The sequence below is a fragment of the Nicotiana sylvestris genome, chromosome 2 (assembly GCF_000393655.2).
Source record: "Nicotiana sylvestris chromosome 2, ASM39365v2, whole genome shotgun sequence".
NCBI classification, from domain to species: domain Eukaryota; kingdom Viridiplantae; phylum Streptophyta; class Magnoliopsida; order Solanales; family Solanaceae; genus Nicotiana; species Nicotiana sylvestris.
Window position 1 is genome coordinate 94,936,179 of NC_091058.1, and position 22,717 is coordinate 94,958,895.

At 38.4% G+C, this 22,717-nt stretch overlaps 2 protein-coding genes across 2 annotated transcripts; both read left to right on the forward strand.

Moving 5' to 3' along the window:
• The first annotated feature begins 2,582 nt into the window (after positions 1-2,582).
• On the forward strand, positions 2,583-3,883 carry LOC104240815 (uncharacterized protein At1g66480-like). The gene has a single exon (XM_009795700.2). The coding sequence runs from the start codon at positions 3,006-3,008 to the stop codon at positions 3,675-3,677; it is 672 nt and encodes a 223-aa protein (XP_009794002.1). The 5' UTR covers positions 2,583-3,005; the 3' UTR covers positions 3,678-3,883.
• A 3,325-nt stretch (positions 3,884-7,208) lies between these two features.
• On the forward strand, positions 7,209-7,805 carry LOC138885261 (uncharacterized). Its single transcript, XM_070166192.1, has one exon. The coding sequence runs from the start codon at positions 7,209-7,211 to the stop codon at positions 7,803-7,805; it is 597 nt and encodes a 198-aa protein (XP_070022293.1).
• The last annotated feature ends 14,912 nt before the right edge of the window (positions 7,806-22,717 follow it).

Below are 22,717 nucleotides of genomic sequence, written 5' to 3' on the forward strand. Positions count from 1 at the left end.
TTCACATAGCCAAGAACCCTATTTTCCACGAGCGCACCAAGCATATAGAGGTTGGCTGTCACTTTATCCAAACCAAGTTGGCTGATGGTTTGATCTCTTTACATCATGTTTCTACTAATTCCCAGTTGGCTGACATTTTTACCAAGTGCTTGACAGGTGGAGTTCATCATTCTTTGGCTGCCAAGTTGGGTGTGTGCCCACCCTCCAACTTGAAGGGGGGGTGTTAGAGTTACATAGTAAATGCAGAAGTTTGAAGTGTATTTATTTGTATTGGGCTTAGCAACCCACACTCTGTCGGGTCAGCCCATATAATTAGCATTAGCTATTTACATTTTTACCCTTGTATATAAAAATATAAAACTCCAGAACCTTTAGTAGCGAAGGAATTCAGTTTTTACTGTTCTTCTTTGTTCCTTCTTCTCTCAAGCCCTAATGTACAATTTCTTCTTTGATTTCTGGTGCAAATCGAAGCTTTACAGTGTACGTATCAATTTTTAGGAGTTTTCCTAGTTTTCTGCCTACTTTTTCTAGGACCTCCTTATCATAAAACTCAGTGGGTAGTTATGGTAGTCTTACCCAAATTGCAGTGAAGGATAGAGTCGCTTCTTGTGGGACGAATTTGGGTTCCCATCTTCTGACTGAGAGGAAGTTTCCTGAGATAAACCATGGTTTTTGTATAGCTTTCACTAGATTCTCCTCTTTACCAAATTTGACTATGGAAAAATCTCATCCTAGGTCGATCAAGATCAACTGTTCGTATGGGTTCCATAAGTCAACTAGTTTAGATCGGAGGAGATAGTGGGGCATTTTCTTTCCAAAGAGTTTTATGATGACTGAGTAACGCCATGGTTCATATAGCCTATTTTTATCCTCTTGAGAAAGCATGATATGACCTATTGTTTCATTTCCTTTTTGTTGCGTTAAGGTGTATTGAATTTCTGAAGCGAAGTAATCCGCTTGTGTAGTATTTTGCTTATCTAGTAGTATTTTCTTGTAGGAGTGGGATTGAGTTGTGTCTTCTTCCATGATAGTAGGGGTGTCAATAGATATTCGAAAACCGACTAAACCGACCGAACCGTACCGCACCGAACCGATTTTTAGGTTTCTTTTTAAAAAAACCGTAGGTTTTTATATAAATCTATAACTGCACCGATAATTAGGGTAGGTTTTTTATTTTATAAAAATAAACCGGAAAAAAAACCGAACCGTACCGAATAAATTTTACATGTAGAAAATATATTTATTTAGTAAGTTTAAAAATAATAATGCATAAAATTTTCTTTGGGCCTTGGAATTATGAAAACTATTACAAGTCAACAAGTAATTAAACTCAAAATACTAATTCCTAAAACCTATTATGTTAATTCTACTTAAACTAAGTTATTCCAAGTATCTTTATTAGCAAGACACAAAGTATTCTAGCAATTATGAGTAACAAACTACAATGTATTGAATATGTTTCCTTTCATATAATTTAGTTTTATCTTTTTGAATACTTAATCTTCTATAGACTTTATTCTTGAGTCCTAGCTTGGTATATCTTCAACTCGTGTGATTAATATTTTCTTTGCCTTTGTTTGATTTCTTTTACGCTGTTGTAGAATAGTTGATGGATCTATACTCTAGCCATATTTCCTTTTTTTTAATTCATCACCCTTTAAACAGTAAAAATGTCTAGAGAGTTTTGCTAAGTCCTATAAAAGAACGTACGTTATTGCAATTCTACTTCTACTGGTGAATTTTACATGATATTAAAAAAATACCGAAAATTAACCGAACCGTACCGATACCAAAGAGAAACCGACATGATTGGGACGGTTTCGAAAAGTCGAATTTTGGTTATACATAATAGAATAACCGAAAAATTGGTATGGTACAAATTTTATAAAATAACAGACTGAACCGAACTATTGACACCCCTACATGACAGTGTCGTCCGGTAATTCTAGTGGTATGTTTGGTGATTTGGGTGGGTTTTCCATTGATTGTTTGCAGTGATGGATGAGAGTTTCTCCCTCTGACGCATAAAGTTCTACTTTAATTTAAATAGCAAGCATGTCCAACTGAAAGATCTTATCCTCCTTCGACCTTTTCTATGAAAGCAGACCGTCTAAATTTTTAAATTTTTTAGTGACAAAAGCAAGCATCTCCTTAATTTACACACCAAATTAATGAGGATTACGACTTTGAATTTGGAATCACTCAAAAACACTGCTGTCCACATCTTCATAGCAAATTGGTTAGGACTTTGTGACAACTAATCTATAACGGTAAGGCTGGTTATATCCAATTTAAAGGTCTAATTATACGCATTAACCGTACAGTTTTTTAAAAAATATTATTCGTATAATTTAATATATGTTATAATAAATCATTTCTTATAAACTTTTTCCTACAAGTAACTTGAATTAATGGTGTAAAAAATATTATGTAAGTATACAAAACTTAAATTATATACTTAATCCTCCCACACTCCATACCTATACGTCCTTATCCAATAATGAGACCACGCCAATAAAGCATAGCCCCACCAGCCTTGATTATCACAAAACCAAAGAAAATCCAACTTCCCACTGCTCCTCCAATGTGAATATATTACAAAAAGTAGGCTTAACCTCTTTTCATTTCGTTTCTTGCTTCCCATTCAGTTCAGATAAAAATTTGTCGTAATGGAATTGAGTTACCCCTTTCCCACTTCTTCCTCAAAAAAAAATATCTCTTGCCATAATAAGGTACAATCATCACACACACACACAGAGTACATTACCTGTGAAAGCACCTTTAGTATTATTCAAAAGTAGTATTATGGTTTTAGTGGAACCTTTAAATAAATTACTACCATAATCGGAGTCAAATTCAAACTCAAATTTGATGGGTTTAATTTTTAAAAAATTTATCGTCCAATTTACCACGCGTTTGAAATTATAGATTCAGTTTTAACATTTTAATGATTTTTTGCTTATATATCTATTTTTTGTGTTTGAAAATATTGGATTTAGTTAAATATGCAACATCCACCAAGGGAACCTTTTCTAGTACATTTCCACAAATTCACACGCACACGCACTAAGAAAAGGTTAGTTACTTGTCCATATAATTATATACCAAAATATAAGTGGAGAACCATAATACCAAAAAAGCAAGATTCTCTAGAGGAAAAAGAAAAAAAAAGAAGAAGAATGGGGAACAACATTGGAGGAAATAAGAAGAAGACAAAGGTGATGAAGATTAACGGCGAAATCTTGAAACTGAAAACACCAGTAACAACCTCGGACGTAGTAAAAGACTACCCAGGTCATGTTTTACTGGAATCAGAAGCAGCGAAGAAATTTGGTGTGAGAGCTAAGCCACTGGAACCAGAACAAGAACTGAAGCCAAACAAAATATATTTCCTTGTAGAATTGCCTCTGTTTCCTAAAGAAGAAAATCGTAGAGTTCCAAGAAGAGTGAAATCTGCTGTTCAGATGAGTGCAAAGGATCGGCTCGAGTGTCTCATGTTAACACGAAGATCGGCTTCTGATTTGTCGATTTTGAAGCCGAATAATGGACCTATTCAGTTGAAGATGAAGCTGCCGAGGACTTTAGTTCAGAAGCTGGTAGAAGAAAGCAGAGATGAAACAGAGGTGGCTGAGAAAATTATGGATCTTTGTATGCCGAATTCCAGTTATGGCAGTTAATTAGTTTTTTTGCTTGGTTTGCAGCTCTTAACTTTTTTTGTTTTGGTTTGGTTGTGATTTGTGAAGTACAGATGATAAGGTCAAATTTAGTTTCAAGAATTGCATATAGTTTCACAGGTCCTTCTGCTTGCCTTTAATTTTTCTTTAATGGAACCATCTGTTTATTTGGTGGTAGTGTTGTTATATGTATTGATTGTGTTGTTTAATTTTTCTGTGTTAGCAAAAGGATTATAAATGTAAATTAGGAAGATAAGGTTGTCTTAATTTGGTTGAGAGTTGAGGATTGAGATTTGAGACCATTCGTCAAGGAGGATGACGCCTATACTCTTAATAGTGGATGTAGCCCTCATCCATACCACTTCTATTTTGGTTTTTCTTCTCTGTCCCAATTTATTTTGGCAACATTTTCTTTTTTATTTTTACAGTAAAGATTAACATTTTTCATATTTAAGACATTAAAATAGTTTTACCTTCCCATTTTGCAATTGACGTGGTTTGTCAATTGAGTACAAAGAACAAATTATTTGGTACGAGGACACTTGTGATACTTTATATCTGTCCTGTGTCCAAATGGCTCTTATTTTTTTAAGCTTAGTGTTAGTGTTGTGCTAAATTTACAACAAACAAATTAGGACACATGGAATATATCTTTATCAATAATGGCATAGAAGAAAAATAAGAAAAGAGAAAAGGTTTGTGTTGGCCGTTCGCGTTTAGAAAGTTTGATTTTAGGAGCTTAAAGTGTCTGTTGAAGGACAAAATAAAAATTAAAGGACAATTATCCTTTTAGATCTTTTTCGTTGGTTTTGTCTAGGTCAAGGAGTGAGATGAAACAGAAGCTGGGAATGGAAATCAAGAAGAGATTAATTAGAAGATAAGATTTTGGTGGGCACAAAGGTAGTGAGACACTAACGATTGTTTGCTTCAGTGGGCGAAAATAGGCCAACAGACTCGTCAGATGAAACATGTTCCTGTCTAGCTCAGTTATTAGATAATAAGCTAATAATATACCATGGTAAGTTTTTGGTTTCATCCAAAGAAATGATAATGAAACTTTAGGGGTGTGTTTGGTTGATATAGCTGCAAATACCACAAATTATAATGAAGGAAATTCCAAACCACAAATTTGCATGTACTAGACTCATAATCTACCTTTAGTCCTTTTTACCCTTGAGTAAATTAAAGTCTCCAACTCAGTATTCACACTCACGGCTCCTAAGGCAGAGTAACAGAGAAAAAAGTCGGCAGAAGTTGAAGTGAAGAATTCATCAATCAGTCCAACACAAGATTCCCATTAGCATCATAAGAAATTTTGCCAGAAAATTCCAAAGGGCGACACTTTTCTCCTTTAATAATAGTTCTCTTCCACAGTGCATTTTCGTCTTCCCATTCTACTAATTGATCATCATCATGTTTCATTTTCCTCCAAGATATCATTTTGAACATCAATAGAGCTTTACTGCTTATGCTGCTCTCTAGCCTTTCCACTGGCCTTTTACCACCCAATCGCACACTACTATTCTTTTTCTTTTTCTCTTCTCTTTTGTGAAATCCACCTCCACATAAAAATACCCTCATAGATAATACAGCCATAATTTCTAGCAGAGTAATAAAAAAAAAGGAGACGGAAAATAAAGAGGGAAAAATGAAAAGGGGATCAAAGGAAAGAAAACAAAGTTAGGGATGAATGGTTGCTTCCTCTAGCGTTATGGCTTTATACTATTGAGTAGGAAGACCAGTATTACTACTATTTTCTACCATACACAAAAGTCATAGCCTCAAGGGAAATTCCTATTGCCTTCTGCATTGCTGTAACTAAATTGACTATGACAAGGCATTAGTACTCCTCGGTCCTCAGTCCTTGCAATGGAATGGATGAAAGTGTTGCCGTGAGGAAAGTGTCATACGTACTGACTTGACTCTGCTGACTTGACTCGTCTCTGAACAAAGACAAACACTAGAAGCATTTCTCTACATGCGTTAAGTAAAAGTTTGGACTAGAAAAACTGAAAATTGCGTCTTGTCCACTCCACGCGTTTTTCTATATTTTGTCTTGATTGTTTGTGTACTGTTAAAACCGGGCCTATCCGATTTTACTGTTTGATCGAGGCTAGGGAATTGCGTCAAAAGTAGGCCTCGCAACGGACCAGACCGAGGTACGAGGATAAGGCATCGAGTTCGAGGACCGAGGCACTTATCGAAGATCGAGGCCAGTAGCGATTAAGACCAAAAGAGACAGACATTGAGCAAAACACAATAAAGGAAAGGCGAGATATCTGAGACTGACCGAAGATCATGGCGTAAATCTCCGAACATATCAAATCAAGGGCGGTTATTTAGTTAATCAAGGGATTTACTTTCATAATTAGAATTGTACCATAAATAGGATTCCTCTACTATATAAAGAGGGTCCTAATCTATCTTGTAACTATCTTACATTCACGTATATCAAAGCAATACGATACTTTCTAGCTTACATTCTTGTTCATCAGTTTGCTTCTTAACTGTTTTGGGCACCGATCAGTTCGAGGACACTTAAGCTCGAGGACTGAATCACGTTTCAGGACTGGTTTGCTTTATCTTATTGTTAATCTTTACTGCTAATTTCTACATTTATCAATTGGTATTAGGTAAAATTCACGTGTCCTTAAAACCGCATTATAAGTGTAATTGTTATCCAATTTTTAAGGTAAACAGTTTGGCACCCACCGTAGGGATAAGGATAATAGTGATTGCCTAATATTAATCCTCATAACACACACTATTTTACGCTTGTTCTCGTAAGTGTCTTTGATTTCAGGAATCAATATTTCAAACTCTCAAGCAGCACCTACTCACACAGACACCGGCATTGGTCTTCATGGCGAGAATGAGAACATAGTCGCCTCGGGAAACGGAGTACCTCCAGTCAATCCCGATGTACCACCAGCCATAGATCCAGTCATTGTCAGTTCTCATGTTGTCATTCATGAAAATTTAGGCACCGACCCTGAAAATAGCGTCCATAGAGATGCATGGACAGCCGATCAAAACACACAGAACGGTAAAGAAGGCGGGATTATCCTTTAAATGATATTTGAAATATCGTAGACTCAGCAAGCTGTGATAGCACATCTCCAAAATCAGAATCGAGCACCAAGCAGAATTAAACTCGATACATCACAGGAAGTTATTCATAGTGTCGAACCTGTACCTGAAAAATCAAACATAATGGATCGGGAACTGACCCCGCCATCATGAAGATGCTCGAGGAGCTCAGTAAACAGATCGAATCGGGAGAAAAGAAAATCGAGGTTAATGACAAGGTGGAAACGTACAATTCACGGGTTAACCAAATATCATAGGCACCCCCGATTCTAAAGGGTTTAGATTCGAAGAAGTTTGTGCAGAAGCCTTTCCCTCCAAGTGCGGCCCCGAAACTCATTCTAAAGAAGTTCCACATGCCAGATATTCCCAAATACAATGGAACCACTAATCCTAATGAGCATGTCACTTCTTATACATGCGTAATAAAAAGAAATGACTTAGAAGATGACGAAAAATGAATCTGTTCTATTGAAGAAGTTTGGAGAAACTTTATCGGAGAGGGCAATGATATGGTACCACAATTTGCTGCCCAACTCCATTGATTCCTTCGCCATGCTTGTTGATTGGTTCATAAAGGCACACGCCAGAGTAATAAAGTTCGTGACTAGGAAGTCGGACCTCTTCAAAGTGAGACAAAACGACAATGAAATGCTAAGGGAATTCGTATCTCGGTTCCAGATGGAACGCATGGACCTACACCTGGTCACCGATGATTGGGCTATCAAATCCTTCACTCAAGGTTTGAACGAGCGAAGTTCGATAGCATCACGACAACTAAAGCAGAATTTGATTGAATATCCAACTGTGACCTGGGCCGATGTGCATAACCGATACCAGTCAAAGATCAGGGTGGAGGATGATCAGTTAGGAGCTCCTTCCGGTTTCGTCTACCCAAATAGATCTGATGGTAGAGTTCAAAGGGACATCGATAGAGAGCCCCGGTCAAAAAAAGATCGGTACCAACCATACAGCGCAGATTGTAGAAACAACAAACCGAGACGTAATCCCGTTCAAAATGATCGAAGGAATGATCGAGGATAAAACTCCCGAGGGATCATGAGTAAGAGTGGATTCGATAAACATGTTGAGCCTAAAGAAGCGCCACAATTATCAGAATAGAACTTCAGCATCGATGCATCGGGTATTGTATCAGCCATTGGATGATCAAGGATACTAGGTAGCCCAAACCCCTACATACCGATCCAGCTCAAAGGAACCCTAATCAAATGTGCAAATACCATGGAACCTATGGTCACAGAACCAAATACTGCAGACAGTTAAGGGATGAGGTAGCCCATTTGTTCAAGGAGGGTCACCTTCGAGAGTTCCTGAGTGACCGAGCTAAAAATCACTTTAGAGACACAGATGCAAACAAGAAAAACAAACAAGAGGAATCACAGCACGTGATTCATATGATCGTTGGTGGGGTCGATATTCCTCAAGGCCCAATATTTAAATGCACCCAGGTGACAATCACAAGGGAGAAACATACTCGGGACTATATACCAGAAGATTCCTTGTCTTTCAATGATGAGGATGCAGAAGGATCGAATAGCCTTACAACGACGCGCTGGTAATATCTATCCTTATGAATAAAATTCAAGTTAAATGTGTGTTGATTGATCCAGGTAGCTCGGCAAACGTTACTCGATTGAGGGTCGTAGAGCAACTCGGCCTCCAAGATCAAATCATGCCTGCAGCTCGAGTACTCAACGGCTTCAACATGGCAAGTGAAACCACCAAAGGGGAAATTATTTTGCCAGTAAATATGGTCGGGACTATCCAAGAAACAAAGTTCCATAGAATAAAAGGTGACATGAGATACAACGCGCTACTCGGAAGACATTGGATTAATAATATGAGGGCAGTATCTCCAATGCTTCATCAAGTCTTGAAATTCCAACGTCGGAAGGAATCAAAACGGTGTACGACGAATAACCCTCCGCCAAAGAGATGTTTGCAATCGATAAAGTAGTACCAGTATCGACGCTTTCATCAACAAAGGGATTAGAGTCAAAGGGAAAGCAAGAAGTCAAATAGCAATCACAGGCACCGGCCTCGGCCCCATCAAAGGAGCAGGAGATCTTCGAGGATGAAGATTATATGATACCTCGAACCTTCATAACCCCCCGATGATTTTGATGCAACGAAGTTAATGGTCGAGGAGCTGGAACAACTCATACTGATCAAGCATCTTCCCAATTGAAAGGTATACCTGGGCATGGTGTTAACTCTCGAGCTCAGGGAAAAACTCGTTCAATTCCTTTTAAATAACAGGGATTGTTTTGTTTGGTCTCACCTGGATATGAAAAGAATCCCACCGGAGATCAGAATACATCGATTGAGCCTGGACCCGAAGTTCAGACCGGTTAAACAAAAGAGAAGGCCCCAGTCTACGGTAAGACATGCATTTATCAAGGACGAGGTAACCAAACTTCTCAAAATAGGATCCACTCGGGAAGCAAAATATCTCGAATGGTTAGCAAACGTAGTTGTAGTCCCTAAGAAGGGGAAAAACTTAGAATGTGCGTAGATTATAAAGATTTAAACAAAGCATGTCCCAAAGACACTTTTCCTCTGCCGAATATAGATCGCATGATCGATGCCATGGCCGGCCATGATATCCTTAGTTTTCTCGACGCTTACTCCAGGTACAATTAAATTCAGATGAACCCAGAGAATCAGTAAAGACTTCATTCATTACTAAGTATGGCACCTATTCTTATAATGTAATACCGTTTGGGCTAAAAAATATTGGTATTACTTACCAATGCCTAGTGAATCGAATGTTTGAAGAACAAATAGGTAAATCAATAGAGGTATATTTTGATGATATTCTAGTTAAGTCACTGCGCGCAGAGGACCATTTAACAAATTTTTAGGAAACTTTTGACATAATGAGAAAATACAACTTGAAGATCAATCCTGAGAAGTGTGCATTCGGAGTCGGTGCAGGCAAGTTCCTCGACTTTATGGTGTCAAACCGGGGGATCGAGATCAACCCCGATAAAATTAATGCAATCGAAGACATCACGGTCGTGGAAAATGTTAAAGCCGTAGAAATATTAACTGGGTGGATAGTCACAGGTTCTTCTCACTGCTCAAAAAGAAGAACAATTTCCCTTGGACCCCGAAATGCCAACAGGCGCTCGAAGAGTTAAAGCGATATCTTTCAAGCCCACCATTGCTTCATACTCCAAAAGTGGATGAGCAACTCTACTTATATTTAGCAGTTTCGGAAGTCACGGTAAGTGGTGTCCTAGTTCGAGAAAAGCGAGGTATGCAATTTCCTATTTACTATGTTAGTCGAACTTTAGGTGAAGCCGAGACCTGGTACCCACACTTAGAAAAATTAGCGCTTGCTTTAATAAGCGCCTCTAGGAAATTAAAGCCATATTTTCAGTGCCACCCAATTTGTGTGGTGACCACTTATCCTCTTCATAATGTTCTGCACAAACCCGAACTCTCGGACCGATTGGTTAAATGGGCCGTCGAAATCAGTGGGTATGATATCGAGTATCAATCCCGCACGACCATCTAGTCTCAAATCTTAGTAGACTTTGTGGCCGACTTCACGCCAGCCCTCGTACCCAAGGTCGAAAAAGAACTTTTGTTAAAAATGGGTACATCTTCGGGGGTGTAGACCCTTTTCACAGATGCCGCTTCGAATGTGAATGGGTCTGGGCTAGGCATCATTTTGAAGCCGCCCACAGGTAATACAATTAGACAATCTATCAAAACCTCTAAGTTGACTAACAAGGAGGCCGAGTATGAGGCCATGATTGCAGGTCTCGAGCTAGCTAAAAGCTTGGGAGTAGAGGTCATCGAGGCCAAGTGTGACTCCCTACTTGTGGTTAACCAAGTTAATAGGACCTTAGAGGTTCGAGAAGATCGAATGCAGAGGTACTTGGACAAACTGCAGGTGACCCTACACCGGTTTAAAGAATAGACCCTACAGCATGTAACTCGAGAGCACAACAGCGAGGCCGATTCCCTTGCAAATTTGGGGCCATCATTAGAAGACGACAAAATTAGCTCGGGGACTGTCGTACAACTTTCAAAGTCAGTAATGGAAGAAGTCCACGCCGAAATAACTCTACAAGCCTAACTTGGGATTGGAGGAACAAATATATCGAGTATCTAAAAAACGGGAAGCTCCCATCGGACCCTAAGGAATCGAGGACTCTGCGAACAAAGGCTGCACGATTCACATTGGCCAAAGATGGAACATTATACATAAGGATGTTCGATGGACCGTTGGCAATATGTTTGGGTTCGGGAGACACCGTCTACGTCCAACGAGAAATTCACGAAGGTACTTGCGGAAACCATTCTGGTGCTGAATCACTGATTCACGGATTCATCAGAGCGGGGTACTACTGGACCAATATGGAAAAAAATACTAAGGAATTCATTTGAAAATGCAACAAATGCCAAAGACATGCACTGATGATCCACCAGCCCAGAGAGAAACTTCATTCAGATAGCCTCATAGTCGTTTATGAAATGGGGAATAAATATCATCGGCCCTCTACCATCGGCCCCAGGTAAAGCTAAATTTATTTTATTTATGACTGACTATTTCTCTATATGGGTTGAAGCATAAGCTTTTGAGAAAGTCAGAGAAAAAGAAGTTATAGACTTCATCTGGGATAACATCATATGCCGATTCGGGATACCCTCCGAAATCGTATCCGACAATGGAAAACAATTCATCGGTAGCAAAATAACAAGATTCCTCGAAGATCACAAAATAAAAAGGATCTTGTCGATGTCGTATCATCCTATTGGGAACGGACAAGACGAATCGACAAACAAGAACATCATTCAGAATCTAAAGAAAAGATTGAACGACGTTAAGGGAAAATGGAGAGAAATTTTGCCTGAAGTCCTTTGGGCGTATCGGACAATGTCAGAATCCAGTACGGGGGCAATACTGTTCTCCTTAGTATATAGCGCCGAAGCTCTGATCCCAGTCGATATTGGGGAACCTAGCGTCAGGTTTCGATACACAATGGAAGAGTTAAATCACGAGGCTATGAATACAAGCCTCAAATTGCTAGATGAAAAATGGGAAGCCACCCTCATCCGAATGGCCGCACAAAAGCAGTGCATCGAAAGGTATTACAACTGAAGAGACAATCTTCGCCACTTTCGAATCGGGGACTTAGTTCTGAGAAATGTCACCCTCAATACTCAAGACCCAAATGAAGTAAAACTCGGCCCAAATTGGGAAGGACCGTATCAAGTCCTCAGTATCATCGGAAAGGGATCTTATAAACTTGGCACGATGAACGGCGAACAATTGCCAAATAATTCAAAATATATCACTCCTCAAACGATATTATTGCTAAGGTAGGACCTTCTCCTTTTTCAATTGTGTTGTATGCTAAGTTATTACAGGTCTTTGATCGAAGGCATCAAATTTTTCTCCAAACACGAAGTCATTAGGTCTGAAAGCATGTGTTGCACTCTTTTTCCCTTCTGTTAGTTTTATCCCAAATGGTTTTTTCCGGCAAGGTTTTTAACGAGGCAACCATTGTTCGTGCTAACTTAGAGCAATTTAAGAGTATCCGAGGCTTCTTTACAATCAACCTCGAATACTGGGGGGCATCACCCTCAGATGTCATGTTCTCAAGGAAAATACTTCATATCAACAGGGTCTTGGTAGGTAAATTTTCTAAAGGTCCAAACGGTCAGATGAACCGTGCCCATGTAGATTACTCGAGCCCTAACGGCAAAACATGTACGCATGAATGATCTATTGAAAGAAGTATTTTTTTCCTTACCAGATGTTCCATGCCTTAGTGAAATTTCTACTTTACAATTTCATACTTATGATCTATTGCGGAAACTGGTTCAAGTGTCGATCGCAACTAAAGCTCGAGCAATCAACCCCGTACTCGGGGACTGCCGTCCAAAAATTGACATACTCGAATTATTAAACTTCGAGACCATAAGACCTTGAAAAGGCAATCCTCAACTTTTTAGGCCAAGGCAGCCCCACTCGGGGACTGACACTTCGAACAAGTTTGAAGTATAATTGGGAAAATAAGCCCAAGAGGCAAATCCTAAGGCTACGCCCAAACTAACACGGTTTGGAGATGTCTGAATTTTGTAATAAAAACAGGCCTTCGAATATTTTAATAAACCGGTTAAAAAGGCTACCCTCGACAAAACAACCAAAGGGTTTCGACAGCGTCAGCCCACGAAGAACCCTAAAGGGTATCGAACTGTTCAAACCTTCGAACAACTTAGTACTGAATAAAATTGTGCTAAGGCACAAAAAAGCAAAGGGTTTCGATAACACTAAAACCCCGAAAAAAACCCAACGGGTGCAGACTTACTTCGTGCTAAGGCATGATAAATCTTTATATGATTAAACTTTTTAAGACAAAAGGGGGAAAAAGCCATTCTTTTGAGGCCATATCGGCCGAATTCAAGAGCCTAAGGGCCATTATATTTTATGAGTTCGAGAATCCGCCCTCACTCAACTAAAACCTAAAGGTTTTTCTTTTTTACTCAAGTTCGAGCAAGTACTCACTCAACTATAGAGACTATATTAGTCTGATTTCAATCAAGTTGCCTAAGTTTCGGATTTACAAAAAAAAAATTGCAAGGCACGAAGTGAGTCAAAATTCTCACAGGGTATAAAATGTATCAAAATTGTCATAAGGTGAAAAGCAAATCGGAATTCTCACAAGGCAAAAGTCAAGATAAGAAAGGAAACGTTATATATATATATATATATATATGAAAATATTTACATGGATCGGTCAGGATCCTACACAAAAAATTCAAAAAAGGAAAAATCATAAGTGCCTAATTTTCTTCGGGAGTTGCGTCTTTGTCATCAAAATCCCCTCCACTTGTGCTCCCAGAATCATCATCATCAGCAAGGTTAAAGCTACGAGCATGAATCTTCTCGAGAGTCTCTCTTCGAGACTGGTACTTGGCATGCTCAGCAACCCAGTATGATCGAGTCTGAGCCATATTAGCAACTTCCTTTGCTCGAGCTTGAGCAGCTTCGACATCAGCTCGGTAGACGACCACAATCGCTTCTGCATCAGCCTTTATTTTTTCTGCCTCAGATATGGCCTTTGCAAGTTCAGTGGCCAACCGAGCCTCGAGCTCCTCAATTTTTTTGGCTCGAGCCGAGCTTTCCTCCTTCATGCTTTGGAGTTGACATTCGGACGATGACAGTTGGGCTCAAGCAGTATCTTTCTCCTAGTCAAGGCGGTCCATGTTTTGCTTCCACCCCAAAGTCTCTGCCTTCATCATGTTGGCCTCCTCACAAATTTGCTCGATCTTTTTGGTTTTCTACTGAACCTGCAGGATAAAAGTATTAGTCATCGTTCCTGAATTGACACATCGAGCTTCTAAAAAAATTGTTCATTACCTGCTCAATCAGGTCTATCTGCTCTTTATGAGCTGTGGCCAATTCGGCTCGGAGGTCCTTAATCTCCTTTTCTTTTTGCCCACTGAGAAGTTTGAGGGCATATCTCTCCTCCGTGAGCTTTTTAAGATCAGTTTCGCACCGGCTCAGCTCTACCCGAGATTTAGAAAATGCTTCCCGATGATGTGTCAAGCCTATGAAGAAAGAAAAGAAATCAAGCAAGAAGAAATAAATGCAAATATTGATAAAGGGAACTGAGTCTTACCCGGTTCAAAAGTCGTTGAGCCTCATCTAAGAGACTCGATACATCACCCAGATCAGTAGCATCTTCGACACCCATGAAGCAACCACGGAAAAGGTCCTCCCCTTCATAGGTCGTTCCCATATTGGGTGTCCCCATGGCCTGGCTTCCTTAATTTGACCCTCGAAAAATGTGGGGAGGGGCGGTGAATCACCAATATCTATTGCCCCAAGCAAGTCACTTGGGGTGTTCTCTTCGTTTTGAAGGGCTTCGGAACCGGCCCCTTCAAGCACATCCGCTGATTTCTCATCACGGTAGGAGGCATCTTCAACCTTTGACGACTCGTGGACTTTGCTCGGGCCATCTTCCGAGATCTCCGAGATCCGAGATTGAACCTCTTCGATCATCACCGGCTCAGCGGCCTTTGGGGTCTCGGCGCTCCTCTTTGTTCGGGCTACTAGCTAGAAGCTAGCATCTTCATTTTCCTCTTCTTCCTCCCTTAGTCGCTGAGCTACATCAGCAGGCAGGACGGCAGTGTCTTTCTTCGACCTGCGAGCCTTGCTCTTTTTGGGCTTTGGAGTATCGGAGTGCAAGACCCTTTTTATTTTCTTTTCTTTTCCTTCGACGACTTCAGAACCGGGGGCGAAACCTCCTCCTCCCCGGACGGGGGACTCATGACGGCATCTTTTACGAGGCCTGCATGAAAGGAAATCAATTGAGTATAAGAGGGAAACATTTTAACAAAATCTATCATATACGTAAAAAAAGGCATTATTTTTGGCCTCCCATCGGCCCCTTGCTAAATCGCTCCATGAGCGCTCAGGGTACGAGGAGGTCGAAGCTAGGGTCCTAACTTAGCTCTCGAGGTTCGGAATTGTACCAGGCATCCAAGCGGCCATTACATCATAGAAATGGATGTCAATAAGGAAGAGTAAAGGAGAAAAAACAATAATAGAAGCTGAAGGTAGCATTGAACTTACGCTTCATATTCCACTTCTCGGAAAATGGCATCTTCCCGACTGGAATTAAGTCGAAAGTCTTCAGTCAAACGAACCGACCCATCCACCCTCGATCCTTTTCCTCGTCTATGCTCGAGAATAATACATTAGTGGCCTGACACTGAAGCTTTATTAACCCACCTCAAAAAAGATAGGGCCTATACAGCCTGAGGAGGTGGACGAGGGTAAAAGAGGTCCCTTTGGCTTTGCTCGCGAAAAAATCAGAACAAAATGACAATCCGCCAAAAGGAAGGGTGGATCTGACCTAGGGTTATTTGGTATTGGCGGCAGAAGTCGATGATGACGGGATCGACAAGGCCCAGCGTGAAAGGGTAAGTGTAAACACTTAGAAACCCTTTCATGTGGGTAGTGATATCTTCCTCGGGAGTCGGAATCACCACCTCTTTCTTCTCCCAATGACAGTCTTTCTTGACCTACTCAAGGTCACTCTCAGTTATCGAGCACATGTATCTTGATATCGGCTCACACTGGCAAGGTACAGAAGAGGTTTTCTCGACTTTGAAGTCGAAAGTAAGATCACACCCCCTTCTAGAACGCACTCCTCAGGGCGCGGCTCCACCGGCGTTTTATCACCGGCCAGCCATGATGAAGAGGTGCCCTCCTTTTGTGGAATAGTTTTAGATGTTTTTGCCATCTCTGCAAGTTGAAAGAAGGGAGAAGGGAATGAGGTTTGGTGTTTTGAGGAAAGGTTGAGAACGAAACCTAGAGATTATGCAGCACGAGAAGGCTTGAAGGAAATGAAAAGCTTTGAAGATTAAGGCGGAGATTAAGAGTAAAGTTTGGGCAAAAGAGAAGGAAAGCACATTTATAGGAAGAAGGTGATGGTTCAAAATCAATAATGGCGGACAACAACTAACAGGCATTTAATTCCTTGATATGTGAACCGACAGGACGTTTCAGTCACTTCTGTCGCTTACGTCATGAAGATGATGTTATGACAGGTCGAGGTACAAAATTGAAGGCTCAATTTGTTTCTTCTCATTACACTCCAAGAAACTAGAGGACTATCTGTATACAATTAAAACCAGGCCTACCCGATTTTATTGATTGATCGAGGCTAGGGAATTGCGTCAAATGTCGGCCTCGCAACGGACCAGACCGAGGTACGAGGACAAGTCACCAAGTTTGAGGACCAAGGCACTTATCAAAGATCGAGGCTAGTAGCGATCAAGACCAAAAGAGATAGATATCGAGCAAAGCACAATAACAGAAAGGTGAGATATCCTTGAATGACCGAAGATCATGGCGTAAATCTCGGAACAGATCAAATCAAGGGCGGTTATTTAGTCAATCATGGAATTTACTTCCGTAATTAGAATTGTACCATAAATAGGATTCCTCTACTATATAAAGAGGGTCTTAATCATCTTGTAACTATCTTACATTCACGCATATAAAAGTAAATACTATACTTTCTAACTTACATTCTTGTTCATCAGTTTGCTTCTTAACTGTTTTGGGCACCAATCAGTTCGAGGGCACTTAAGCTCGAGGGCTGAATCACGTTTCAGAACTGGTTTCTTTTATCTCATTGTTAATCTTTACTGCTAATTTCTATGTTTATCAATTGGTATTAGGTAAAATCATGTGTCCTTAAAATCACATTACAAATTTAATTGTTATTCAATTTTTAGGGTAAATATTATTGAATGCTGATTTTTTTGTGCATTTAGTTTTAAATATTTAACTACCCGTTAGTAAAGAATTTGCTATTATTATTTACTTAACAGCCTTGATATAACATATGTATATCTCTATCGGCTAAATTGAATTCTACTAAGGTTGTTGCGTTCCGTTATCCGGTTCGATCTTATACTATCTGGTTCTTCAGTCGAAACTAAATTGACTTCCGTTTTGCTAAAAGATGATTTATCTATCTATCTATATTATTATAAAAGCATGAATATAATGTCGGTTTACAAAAATAACCTTATAATATTAAGCATAATAACTCATAATAAAAGGACACAACCGAAATTCTAGATATTAGCCTTCTAATCCTATTAGTTTTAGGACAATACTACACGTTAGAAATCCTACATGATTAACTTTAGGAATCCTATTAGTATAATTACTTTCGGATGTCTAATTCATATAAAATTGAACAATCAAAATCCTTTCATTGACCTAAATTCCGGAATCTCTTTTCATGCGTTAGGTCATATAGATGGCACATGATGTTTTTGTATGTATGACGTAATATACGCAATTATACAATTAAATATTTTTAGTCATGTAATCCTATTACTTTTAGGAAATACTTTTTGAAAATTTCTATCAGTAATTTAATTTAAAAACGTATTATAATGTCCTATTACTAATTTAGTTTGATAATGTATTATATTATCCAAATTTATTCAGAAAAAAAAGAGACTATATTATTCAAAAAGCATAAATACAATATTACTATACCAAAATAGCCCTAAAATATTAAGCGGAAGAACTCATAAGGAAATGACATAACTGTAATAACCTATTTTTTGGACTACAATACCTTCTATGCTAATTTTTAATATTTAAAATTTTGTCTATTAAATTTTTATTAAAAATATGTAGGAAAGTTTTATAAAATTAATTTCATAAGAATCCTCTGTATTGGCAATATATTACACTCTATAATGTCCAATACCAAGAAAAAATAAAAGTAATATTAAATGGACTGCATAAAGAGTTGAAATTGAGAAAAAGATACCCCCACATTAATATATTTTTATTTTATATTTAAAGTATTTTTCTACTCAAATAATATATTTTAATCAATTTTTCGTGTAATATTGAAAAATACCAAATTATTAAAAAATAATTAAGAAAACATTTAAGAATATAAATGTGTGATAAAAAGAAAAATAATGATTGGTAAGAGTCAACACCACTAATGATTCTACAACCATAATGATCTAAAAGTGAAATGTCATGTCAATCTTTTACTCTTTAAAAATAAAATTTATGGTAGATAAAATTATAATTAAGGTTAAATAGTCAAACCAAGAGATGAACTAATATTAAGATCTGAATCAACATAAAATAAATTATTTTTTATGTTCAAGACAAATAATTAAATTTTAAAATTAATATTTAGCAAGAGAATCTAATTCAATTATTTTTTAAATTCATCATATGAGTAAAATTCGTATTCAAATTTAAAAAAAAATCTTAGGATACATAAATTTATTCAATAAAAAGAGCGTTAGAACACAAAGTAAAAAAGAATAGTATATTATTAAGAATCAAAATGTTATACAAGTGTCTGAGGAAGCACAATCAAAGTTAAATCCTAATCAAGAACAGGATTTCCAAACTATATTATAAAGAGTCGACTCTGGTATAACGGGATTATTCTTTGTAGATGCCTCCGGCGGAATCGAAATAATATTTTTATATCATGTATTACTTGCAAATATCATATTAAGAGGCATGACACTATTAACAATAATAGCAAGTGGTGTACCAACAACAATTTTATTGTGAGGACTTTAAATTTGATATACCTTTTCAAACAACTTAAATAATCATCACAAATATATCAAAGCAGAGCAATGGTGCTAAATTTATAAGAAAACCAAAATTGATAATATGGGATGAAGCACTTATGGCTAAGTGTCAAACGATCGAAATAATTGCCTAGAGTGCTAGAGATATATTAGATATTAATGAACTGTTTGGTGGAAAATTAACGATTTGGGAGGTAATTTCTATCAAGTACTACCAGTAGTTTCAAAATCGACAAAAGCTGAGACTGTAAAAGCTATCTTCCCAAAGTTATACTTCTGGCCTCAAATGAAAAAGATTCAACTGACAAGAAATATAAAAGCAAGAACAGAATATGCCCATCATGCTACTGAAAAACTTAGATACGCCGAATAACTTATGTAATAGCACACAGATGGTATATAGAAGTTTTGACAATAATATCATACATGCAAAAATTATGATACGGGTCAATGTACTTCTCAGTATATTCTTATCACTGAATTCAACTTTTGTCTTCCAAAACAAGGAATATTCTTTTAAATTTGTGTGGAAATAATTTTTAGTATGTTTATGTTTTGCAAATATAATAAATAAAGCACAAGGACAAACATCCTAAATATTGGACTATATTTATCGCAGTATGTTTTCTTGCACGAACAGCTGTATGTTGCACTTTCAAGAGGGATATCAAGATCGGCAATGTGATGACCCAAAAAGTCATCACTTGTGTTACAAGTGCATTCAGTGTTCCGAGCCCTAAAAACCTCCCTTTTACTCTACCTTGATTTATGTGTGTGGTCCGGACCTATATTCGGAAAGCCTTCCAAGTGAAAATATTAGAAATAGAAATTTTAGAGTTAAACCTTTGATTATAGTTGACTTTGGTCAACATTCTTAGCAAACGGATTCGGATTCGAGTTCCGACGATCCCGGGAGGTCCGCAGTAAAATATGAAACTTGGGCGTATGCCCAGAAATGAATTCTGAGGTCCCAAGCCTTAGAAATCAATTTTTGAAAGAAATTATTTTACTGAATTATCTAAGGAATAAAGAAAAGAATTAATGTTTGAAACCATTGTTATCGGGCCCGTATTTTGGTTTCGGAGCCCAGTATAAACTTGTTATAATATTTGAAAGATAATTGTGAAATTTGGTAAAAAACGGAGTTTATTTGACGTGAGTTGGACTTCTGGTGGAAGAGTTATGAACTTTGAGAGTTCTTGATGAAAATGTTGAGTTTTGAGGTTTAATTCATGATTTTACATGTTATTTTGATGATGTGATCGCACGAGTAGGTCCATATGATGTTTTTGAGTTAGTATGACATTTGGTTTGGAGCCCCGAGGGCTCGGGTGAGTTTCGGGATGTTTTTACAATAGTGAAAAAGTTGCAGACTCAGAGAAGTTGCAGGTCTCTGAAGCCAGGTCTCGCGGTCCGTGGTGGGAGCTTCGCAGCCGCGGTGGGTACTCCGTGACTGCGGTGGCATATGTACGGTCTGCGGTGAGCAAGGCCAAGCCTCCGCATCTGCGCTCGATTTATTGCGGTCCGCGGTGGAGCTCCGCGGTCGCAATCCTTTTTATGCGGTCCGCGGAGAGGGTCTGAGAGGAGTATATTTAAACGGACATTTCAGTTATTTTTCACTTTTCAAAACCCCAAAAACATAAGAGGCGATTTTCAAATAACTTTTCTTCTCCAAATTAATTGTGAGTCATTTTTAACTAGTTTTCTTCAATCATTAACATCTTTTAACATGATTTCAACTTCAAATCAATTATTTTCACGGGGGAAATTGGGTTTTGGGTAGAACCTAGGTTTTTCAAAAAAAATGGGGATTTGGACCTCGATTTGAGGTCCGATCTCAAAATAAATTACATATTTGAGCTCGTGGGGGATGAGTAATCGGGTTTTGGTCCGAATTTCGGATTTAGACCAAGCGGTCCCGGGGTCGATTTTTGACTTTTTGGGGAAATCTTTTTAAAACTTATTTTCATGCATTAGAATTGATTCATTTAGCATTTATTGATATCGTTAAGCAAATTGTGGCTAGATACAAGTGATTTGGTGGTGGAAACAAGAGGGAAAGCGGTAGTTGAGGCTTGAATTGTGTTCATTACATCGAGATAAGTGTTTGGTCTAACCTTAGCTTGAGGGATTAGGAATTGAGTCTTATTTGCTACGTGATAATTGTTGAGTACGACGTATAGGCATGGTGACGAGTATCTATACGTTGGTGTCTAGCATGACCGTGAGTCTTTAAATTTTGAAGATCTTGATTTCGTTGTATCTTACATGCCTTGGTGATGATTTCTAATTGTTGTGGAAAGTTTGTGGAAGGAATTGTAAACTTTGAATATCGAGGAGCATTGGCTCAAGTTATATTATGAATTGTGAAAGTATATGAGATGATTGAACCCTTTGAAGTACTGGCTCAAGTTATATTATGAATTGTGAAAGTATATGAGATGATTGAACCCTTTGGAACATTGGCTCAAGTGGTAAAGTGAGTTATGAAATAAAAGTGAAAGAAAGATAAAGAGTTAATAAATTGTCCCCTTTCCCGGATATTGTTGCTTTGTTGATTATCTCCCTTGTCGGGATGTTGAGATTATTGATGTTTTTCCCTTGCCGGGATTTAATTATTTAACTGTTGTTCCCTTGTCGGGATCTCTATTACTATTTTGTTTATTCCCTTGCCCCTTTGTTTGTGATTGTTGTTTGGGTGAGGAAGAGAGTTAAAGCATGAAGGGTGATGCCGACATTATTTGTTTTGTGAGGAAAGAGTGTAAAGCACGAAAGGTGATGTCGTGCCGCACAATTTACCATAACGTGCCTATTATATTGATTCTTATGGTGTGGGAGAGAGTAAAAGCATGAAGGGTGATGCCGTGCATTTGTCCTTGATTTCCCCGATTCTTACTGATAATTGAGTTATGTAGTCCTTTACGTTTATTTATTGATTTTTTGTTGTTGCTTGATTTTATTTCGATATTATAGATTCCCTTACCCTATTTGCCTTGTGATTGTTGTTTGGGTGAGGAAGAGCGTAAAGCACGAAGGGTGATGTTGTGTATTGTTTTGGTGAGAGAGTGTTAAAGCACCAAGGGTGATGTCGTCTATTGTTTTGGTGAGAGAGAGTAAAAGCACAAAGGGTGATGTCGTGCACTTGTCTTTGATTTCTTAATTTTATTGATAACTATGTTACGATTCCCTACACTAAATTGTTGGTTTCATGTTGATACTTGTTGTACCCCGCAGCATGATTTCCCCTTCATATTTTCCACTTAACTGCGGTGATCCTCATATTTATTTGTTGCTCTTCTGTTACTATTCGATGTTTCCCCGCAGCATGATTTCCCCCTCCCATACTTGACTGTATATGACTGTTTCTTTCTGTACTTCTTTTCCGCTGTATATAGTTAAATTGCACAGGTTTATTTGGTAGTCTGGTCCTAGCCTCGTCAGTACTTCGCCGAGGTTAGGCTAGGAAGTTACCAACACATAGGGTCGGTTATGCTGATACTACACTCTGCACTTTTTTGTGCAGACCCCAGTGTTGTAGACTTCGGACCGTAGTGGGATTGTTGATTCTTGCTCATCAGGCGACCCGAGGTAGTCCTGCAGGCATCCGCAGGCCTTGGCGTCTCCTTCTATCTACTATTCCTATTTCTTTCATGTATTTCTAGAGACAGTGTTGTATTTATTTCTTTCAGATCTTTAATTGTAGTATTCTTAGACCGTCTGTGAAACTGTGATACCAGTTCTGAGTAGTCGAGACTCAAACAGTTGTATTGGATTCATGTTTAGCTATCTTATTGCTTTTTCTTCCG